This window comes from Mus caroli, chromosome 7 (genome assembly GCF_900094665.2).
Source record: "Mus caroli chromosome 7, CAROLI_EIJ_v1.1, whole genome shotgun sequence".
Classification (NCBI taxonomy): Eukaryota; Metazoa; Chordata; class Mammalia; order Rodentia; family Muridae; genus Mus; species Mus caroli.
Genome location: NC_034576.1, coordinates 133,041,294 through 133,050,226, shown reverse-complemented (window position 1 = coordinate 133,050,226; position 8,933 = coordinate 133,041,294). Strand labels below are relative to the sequence as shown.

Sequence of the window (8,933 nt, the reverse complement as noted above, 5' to 3'; positions counted from 1 at the left end):
CACACACACACACACACACACAGGGTGCTTCTGCATCCACTCCATCTTCATCAGGGTCAAGGGTGCAATGGAGTCCATCTAACAGGAGTCTTCCCTCCAGCCCTCCAGCCTACTCTCCCACTGTAAGGATGCACATGACTGGGCAGGCAGCATGCTTCTGTGTGGAGTGCTGGCCTTATGTCTCTCACAATTAAATCTGTGCTGTGTTGTAAGAGGAAACAGACAGCGGCTATGTGATAGCAGGAAAAAACAGGTTTGGCATCCTGACAGCAGGAGCCCATTCTGGGTGTACCCTTCGGTGGCTCCTTTGTGGTTGTGAGAACTCTGTGGTCTGAGAGTGAGAGGCTGGAGTGGAGGCAAGGTAAGAGAATCAGACAGTTGCTGTTATTGGAGATCTTCAGAGGGTGCTATGGGGATTGGCGAAGGAAACCTGAACCTTCCAAGGTGTTCCCAAAGAAGGCCCTGTGTATGCAGGACGCAAACTTACTACCCACTGCTGGTCACTCTCTGATTGGTCCCACTAGAGAATTGCCAGCCTTGGTTTGTTCCTTTCTGGGAGTTGGTCAAAAAGCTTTCCCTGGAATTCCTGCCAAGAAGGTATTGTGATAATATCACATATTACCTATAATATCTGAGCATTGATTATGTGCAATATTTAATTTTGGAAGAAAGAAACAGTGACTGTTTTTCACTAGCCCTACAGACAGGAGGCTAAAGCTAAGTTCACCCATCACGTGACTGAGGGCAGAGAGAAGAATGAAGGGGAAGGGTGGGGATTGGTGGGGTATATCCAACAGCTTGATACCCACATCTCTCCTCTCTACTCCACCCCTGACTTCTGTGCCCAACGATTTTGTTGGGTTCTCCCCGAGCAGCAGCAGCAATGCTGGCTATTTGTCCTCGTTATCTCCACTATCGACATGGCTCCAACTAAGTCATGTAAAGGACTCACAATCTGGGAGTTGCCCAGATCAGAATTGCCTGTGGCCCTGTCTGTGTGGATTGGTTTGATGGATAATTGTCAGGGCAAGGGCAGCCCACTGTCCTTGGGCAGGTGAGCCTGTGCTGTATAAGACACTAGCTAAGCATGTGTCAGAAAGCCAGCAAACAGGGCTTCTCCATGGCCTCTGCTTCAGTTCCTGCCTCCAGGTCCTGCCCTGGTTTCACTCAATGATGAATGGTGAGCTGTAAGCCAAAGAGACCTTCCCTCCTCCAAGTTGCTTAGAGCCTGTGTGTGATCACAGCAACAGGAAGCAGATTCAACCCCTAGTCCATCAGTAGCCCAAAGCCAGAAACAAGAGGGAAGGAGAAGGCCTTCTCTCTTAGTTATTTGTCCCCTACACTCCCTGGGTTCCACCAACCTTAAAAAAGACAAAGCTCAGCTTAGAATTGAATCCACCTCTTAGATATAGTCTCATACAGGGTACAAGGTTAGCCTCGAATGCACTCATTCCCCTGGGAATTGGGGGTTGGGGGTGGATCGGTGTTTCAGTTTTATCTATGTGCACTACCCAAGGTCTTGATAAATAATTTTTTTTTTTTTGCAAAAGGAGATAAAAGCTAGGGGGTTGGAGGTGAATTTTATGTCATTTCAAATGTGACAAGAGTTGGGGGAATGGTGACACAATTCTAGATTCTTACAACCTGGAAACTCCAGGCAAGAAGATCATGAGTTCGAGGGTAACATTGCCTTCACAGCATGTCTGAGGTTAGCCTGGGCTAGGTGGGTCTCAAAATAGAGTAAATAAACCAATGGCAAGCAAATGGTCCTATACTCTTGTTAACATCGGATTCTGATTCGTCTTAGTTCAAGCAGGAGTTGGTCCAAGTGTGAAGAAGGCAAGTTATTCTTATATATCATCTGCCAACCACCGATCCCTGAGTTTGCTTCATGTCTCCTTGTCAGAACTTCTTGCGCCAGGACCGAATCCAAGGCCTGCATTTAGATATTCTATTTGATTCTAACATAAAATGTAATATGAGGCAGGAGCAACATAAAATTGTACACTGCAGTTGTCTTAACACAGGGTCCTTTATGCTCTAGCTGTCAGGAGTTTCTATTGTCATTACCATCTACATGAGACACTATATATTTCATCCTAGTGTCATTTATTACCATGTATTGAGGCAGTGTCTATCATGACGTCGGGGGATATTATACACTGATACAGGTCCATATTTTCAAAGTACTTACCATCTGTGGAAGCAGTTGTTTGCAATGCTGTGAAAGAAACAAAAGCAAATTCAGGTTCTGTGTTTCATGTACAGGATCCTGGCAAAAACCTTCCTTGGAAGCAAGGACATACCAGGAACACCTGAGGTCACCTTCACCAACTCCTTTTACACCTTTGCTGTGTGGGCCCCTCAAAGCCCAAACTCAAACACCAAGGTTCCATTTTCATGGTCAAAACAATGAAATAATCTTAGTATATTCCAGTTGGCCCCTCTGTACCCATAGGCTCCTTCACAAATTACACAGGTGGTGAATCAAAAATATAAAGAAAAAAGCCTGCCCCTGTATTATTGAACATGAAAACCTTCCCTCTTGCCGTCCTCACATGAGCAATGTGGTATAGCACTGAGTCACACAAGGCTGATATTCTATGAGGGGCTAGATCTGGGGTGACTGGAAGGACACAAGAGGGTGTCTGTGGGTCACACACCAGTTGATAAAAGACTTGAGTGTTAGACGCTTTGGGTAGAAGCAAGGAAGTTCCTAAAACCCATTGTCTTTGGAAACGGAGAGATGATTGCTCAGGAATGGTGAGAATGTGGTTAATGTTCGAATTGCTCCCAAGTCCCGTCTTCCTAGAGATGCTCCAAGACCCATACTACCCTAAGGAAGTCACATGTGGATAAAACATTAGAAAATTGCTCCAAATGGGGCATGACCATCTTAAGACTTATTCTACCTGCTAGTCCGACGGGGTGGTCGGTGGGAGGTGTCTCATTCCCTTACTCTGTAGAACAGAGCATGCCACCCCATTTGCAAAGGAGTAAATTGGGTTTTACTGCAGGAGAGGGTTTGTCCCAACAGTGTCCTTGGGTCTGCCATTGACCAACAGCAATGCCTCAGCCTCTCTCCTGCCCAGCATGACCTGTGCACCTGACTCTGTCCACAGATGACACTGAGGTCACACATGCAGCTCCCTCTGCTCCCTGCCTGGAGCAGCCATGGCTTAATCTGGCCTAGCTGTTACTTCAGTGCCATCAGGCCTTACTCCAGGTTCAAATTCTAGCCCAGCTCCCATATAGCCAATCTCCTGAGTCTTGGTGTCCCTCATCTGAACTATGGTGCCTAACTTTGGGGTGTTTCCTGGCTTGAATTAGAGAAGAAGCTCAAGTGGAAGAAGGTCAGTTCCCCCTCTGTATGCTGAAGCCACGGCATGCATACCTGTATGTAAGCACACATGAAGGGCTAGCATGCATACTTGTATGTAAGCACACATGAAGGGCTAGTATGCATACCTGTATGTAAGCACACATGAAGGGCTAGCATGCATACCTGTATGTAAGCACACATGTAGCATCATGTTAAAAAGACAAACTCCCTCAGCCCCATAGCACTACTGCCTTTGTTTCTTTGTGGATAAGGGCACGGCTGTCTGCCCCCCAAGGACTATGGTGATTCCAGGTCACTGGGCAAGGACAGAGCAAGTCTGTCACCCTGAAAGCTGGCCTTGCCTCCCATTTCACACTCTCCAAGAAGACAGACAGCCTGACTAGTTCTAGGCTGCCTCAGTCTAGGACCCCTTGGTCAGCAGTGCACGCCTGAGGATTTGGTCTTGGGGTGATGTTCTCGTAAAAGCCATGCCCCAAATGAGTCTTCATCTCACCCAGCCTGGGGAGAGTGAGCATTCTGGAATTCATCTGATAATCTTGCCTAAGAACCTAGCCATAGAGGCTCCAAAGGGAGAAAGAAAAAAACAGGGTGTGTGAAGAAGAAATAAAGAGAAGAGGAAGGGAAAGAGGAGGGAGGGAAAGAGGGTGGAAAGAAAAAAAGAACTGTGGGAAAGAGATGAGAGATAGGATAACCAGGAAAGGGAAAGGTGGAGAGGAGAGAGACGGAGACAGAAACAAAGAGACAGACAGACAGACAGACAGACAGATAAATAGACACAGAGAGGCAGAGAAAAGAGAAGGACAAACAAAAAACAGAGAGACAGAAAGAGACAGACAGAGGGAAAGGGAGAGCATACAGTCAGAGAGAAGGAGATGGGACACACAGGGTGTCCTCTGTGAGATGACACATTCAGCCATATGGAGGACTGACCAGGTAAGTCTTCCCTGCTCATCACTTGACACTCTGAGAACACGAAACAGTGTTGGAGTGACTGAGCTGCAAGCAAGTGACTGGCACACTAACACCATCCTGTCTGCCGATCCCTTAACCTGGCTTTGCTCAGCAAATATTGGTCACAGAGCCAGACAGAAAAGAAGGCACATGCAGAACATCAATGCAAGCTCATCTCCTTCCAGTTTCACAGCACCGGACCTATGTATTTAGCAAGTCCTCTTCCTAATTCCCATAAGCCTTTCCTGAGGCTGGGGACTTCAGTCAATCATTTCCTTCACTGAACGACTCCCTGAGAACACCAACAGAATGCCTGGCTTCTTCCCTGCCGCCACCTCTTCTACCTCTCAGGAAGACATGGGGCAAAAAGGAAAGCACACACCTCCACACACTTACAAATATTTACAGCTATTAGCAAAGAGCCTCCTTGAGACGGACAGTCACACAACCATGAACAAATTCATCCAACCCACCAGGACTGAGGTTTGCAGAAGCACAATTCATGACTATAAATAAATGAGACGAAATACCTGTAGACAGGATTTGACCCCACAAAAGACATATTTCAAAGATAACAGTGGAGATCCCCATTGTGCCGGTTCCTCTCGATTTGAGTAGAAATTCCTTGACATTTATAAGTGCCTGGGTGGAAAGAGGTGTGCCCTCTTGGGTGGTGTGCTTCTATTGCTACTATAAATCAATATGACGGAAGTGGGGAACTTTGTTAACAGTTTGTCTAATCCGTGGGAACAAGGTTAGGTGTGTTTGATTGATTGTGGTAGGAACAAACTGGCTGTTGCCCAATGTAGAAGGCCTGACTTCAGTGATAAAATTTCCTTCTTGATGAGCATCGAAGACTCCCAGTGGCTCCCTGAACATGGCCTTGATTTTTATCTTGGAGAGTCCAAGCAACTTATGGGAAGCAGGATGTGGGCTGCTGGGCAAATAAGAGACATGGTGCCAAGGGGAAGGCATATGTTCAGGATGGTTTATACTGGCATGCTATCCTCCTAGTTAGCTCTTGAGGGTATCACCAAGGCTCAGAGGACTGAGAATCCCCTTGCACACTGACTAAAAGTAGAAGGCATGAAGAACTGGTCCACTCAGACCATGCACCCGTCCCAACGTCTACCAGATGATCCCCCAACATCTTCATCTCAGCTGAGAAATCCCTGGCCTTAAACCAAACAACTCCCCAACCATCTTACCTTGCTTCCATTTCTTGTCCTCGGCAATCACACGGTATGATGCTCAGATTTTGGGAAAGCCATGGAACTTGCCCCTTGTTTCTGTCTTAGGTTCTAATTCTCCTTCTTGGGTTTATGAAGTAAATGTTCCCAAACTCTTTGGGACACTCCAGTTTGTGTTCCAGGATTCTGATAGACCCGCTGAAGACTCTGAGAAGGTTGCTTGACACTTGTAAGATAGTCTCTGTGGTGGAATGAGCTGGTAAGAAGCAGCTAGCTCAGCAGAATTGACTGTTTTCTGGCCTGGTGAGTAGGGTCTTGCCACATAAGACCTTGGAGTACCTTGCTTCCTTTACCTTGTCCCATTAACCCACAGTCTCTGTCACTTGATTCTAGTGGGATGCTGTGAAGTCATCTTTAGGGACTGAGACTCTGCCTCTAATTTCATCCAAAGACAAGCTACATTCCAGATTTGGCTTCTGTGCTGACCAGGGTCCTCAGACAGTGGGGACAGCTCTTTCAGAGAGGTCCTCCTTCACAGGATTGCACCATCACCCACGGCAGACTTTGAAGTAAAACTTGATCCTCAGACGTCCAACTGCACTAATTACACTGCTCAGATACTATTGGTACACCAGGAAACCAAGTCAGTCATTGACAGTGGAAGTGTATTTTGGCTTTAGAATGAGTCTGTGTGAAAGACTAAAATATATCCTAATAGTTTGTTTCGGAGCAAAGAATAAGAACAAGGAAACTGAATGGCATCCAAGGGTAACTCTTATCTAGATAAAGGGCGACTTCCATGGACCTCCTCAGGCAGTTTCTGCACAAAGAACTGGTCTAGGCACCTCTAAGTGCTTGTGTCACAACTGCCCCTCCAAATCACGGACATATGGTCCCAGGTGTGTTGGAGTCATAGGAGAATTGACTAGACCACCTCCAAGCCAGAGCACGCATGGGCATGGTCACAGAGCATGAGATGAATCTATTCAGGTCACCTAAGAATTCCTGTTGTATTCCACTTGGGTTAGACAGTAGCATCCATTGGTCTTTGGACAGAAAAGGAGAGCTCATCTCTTCCATCAGAAAGTTTATGGCCCAGATGGACTGATGTTGGAGCCCATTAAAGATGCCCAGCTGGAGGGTCCCCTTTTCCCTTCAGTCTCTACCTGGATCTGTGAACTCAAAGGAAAGATGAGAAAACAAAGATGTCACTAGCACCCACCACCATCTAAAAAGATAGAAGTCAGTGATAGGGCAGAGTGAGATCAAGTGTACCCCAAGTCAGATCTACCCTAGAGTCTAAAACTTAGCTGCAGAATTCTTGGAGGGTTGGGATGGTATGGTGTACATCAGGAGGAACATGGCAAGGCAATGCTGGGTGGCAACCTTCATCAAGATTGACTGCAAGCCCAGCAGAGGCTACCCCAAAATGTAGATGGGTCTTGGGCCCTAAAAGAAGGAAGACCATTTTCCTCTTAATTGGACCACCCTACCTCATTTCTGCACTGAACCCCTGGCTTTTGATGAGTGGGCTCTGGACTTCATGTATCTGCTAAGAGCTTGTAGTATAAAAGCCAAAGCTGTCTCATAGGGCCTTGTGATATGTTTCAATGGGTCATTCATGAGTTCAGAACCTAACTCAACATAGAGAATGTCTGCATGCCAGAACACACAAAGAACATTGTCAGTGTGTCAGATTTTCTTTACATCTGGGGATACACAGACAAACAAGTCAGGAGCCTTAACTCCAATCACCAAGCAGAGTCAGTGAGCATAGGAAACTCCACAGATAGCAGTTATGTTGGGGAAATATGTGCATAGCAAATACAAGAGCCCAGAATGGCCCCCAAATGGGCTTTGAGTCACTGATAACACCTAGGTGAGAGGAAGCTCAGAAGGAAAGGAATTTGGAGGACATGTGTCCCCCAGGCCCTGTCCCATCCACTGCTCTTCTTTCTCCTCATGGTCCGTCTAGTCTGCAGCTTTACTGACAGTCAATATCCCATGGACCCCCACATCTCTCCAGCAGCCTTGCTCTCAAGTCCTTTGCAACTTTCAGTCTACCTCCACCTTGTGAAAAACTGTCCTACAGTTCTGACCAGGAGAGGAGGTCCTGGGTCAAAGGTCAACTGAAGCACTCACTGACAAGCAGCCAGTGGCAGCTAGGATTGGGCTACACATAAGGGGCCCGCACCCACCCGAGTTCTGGGATTCCATGGCTTTTGTCTGGAAGGTGGAAACAGAATGTTTGAAACTATAGTGAACACAGGTGAGGCTGGGAGACAGGAGCTGGTGCTAGGAGTAGGTACAGGGGAAATAAAACAAGGTGTGGAGACTTCCCCACATACACGCCAAAGCCAAGGAAAAAGAAACAGGGGCCTAGGCCAAGATGGGCATCGGTCCAGCAGGCTATGGTCTCTAATGTGGGCAAGGCTGGGGTGCGGCAGTATGACTGAGGGACAAAGCTCAAGAAAGAAAAAGTCGGGGTGTGGGGGGACAGAAAGTCAGAGAGCTGAAGCCTTTCACTGAGACCCATGCTTCAGGCCATAGGGCCTTCCTTCTTCTAACTACACTCTAAAAACCTGCAAATGGTCAAATACATTTCTCTTCTGAGATCAACACAAAGAGCTAATTTTTATTTGGTAAACAAAGAGATTTCCAATTTCTCTCCCCTCCATATCATAAACCCATGGATTTTTAAACAAAAAATAGGCAAGAGTGATACAGGTTCAGGATCAAGGCCTGGCCTCTGGACAAGTACCAGGTTCTGGTTTAGCACATCCACATCATCTATGAACGTCAGAGATGAGTGACACAGGCCATTCTAAAGGACCATATCCCAACCGAGAGCCAGCCTCCTTCTGACAGCCTATCCTGGTTCTGTACCTCCACACCTTCCTAAACACACTTGTGGCCACCTCAGTGGCTCTTCATAACGACTGAACTCCATGGCTGTCTCAAGCAGAGACCATGTGTCCAGTCAGCCTGGAGCATCAAGCTGACTACTTCTCTTCTTCTCCCCCTCCTCTTCTTCCTCCTCTTCCTCCTCCTCCTCTTCCTCCTCCTCCTCCTTCTTCTTCTTCTTTGCTTTTTCGAGACAGGATTTCTCTATATAGCCCAAGCTGTCCTGGAACTCACTCAGTAGACCAGGCTAGACTTGAAATCAGAAATCCACCTGCCTCTGCCTCCCAAGTGCTGGGATTGAAGACATGCACCACCACTGTCCAGCTATGATTTCTTATCCAAGGCTTGTGAATGACAGTGCCTCTTTACCTCAGATGAGTAAAATGTTGGGTTAGGATCATTGTGGGGTTGCTTCATCTAAGGCTGTTCCCAGTGCATGGGAATCACCATCTTCCTGTTCTCGGGCTTCCAGAAGACTGGCCTTCCTTTCTTCCTTTTCCTGAGATCTGGAAGGAGGTTCTACACATTCACCTTTCTCATCTTTG

At 47.0% G+C, this 8,933-nt stretch overlaps 1 protein-coding gene across 1 annotated transcript in view; it reads right to left on the bottom strand.

Moving 5' to 3' along the window:
* The window catches only part of Dmbt1 (deleted in malignant brain tumors 1), a 109,378-nt gene extending 104,493 nt beyond the window's left edge, over positions 1-4,885 (bottom strand). Inside the window, exons 1-2 of the mRNA XM_021167095.1 lie at positions 4,825-4,885; positions 2,170-2,221 (exon numbers count right to left, since the gene is read on the bottom strand). Coding sequence (XP_021022754.1) covers positions 2,170-2,221; positions 4,825-4,885 — 113 coding nt within the window. The remainder of the gene's footprint in view (positions 1-2,169; positions 2,222-4,824) is intronic.
* Positions 4,886-8,933: the final 4,048 nt, after the last annotated feature.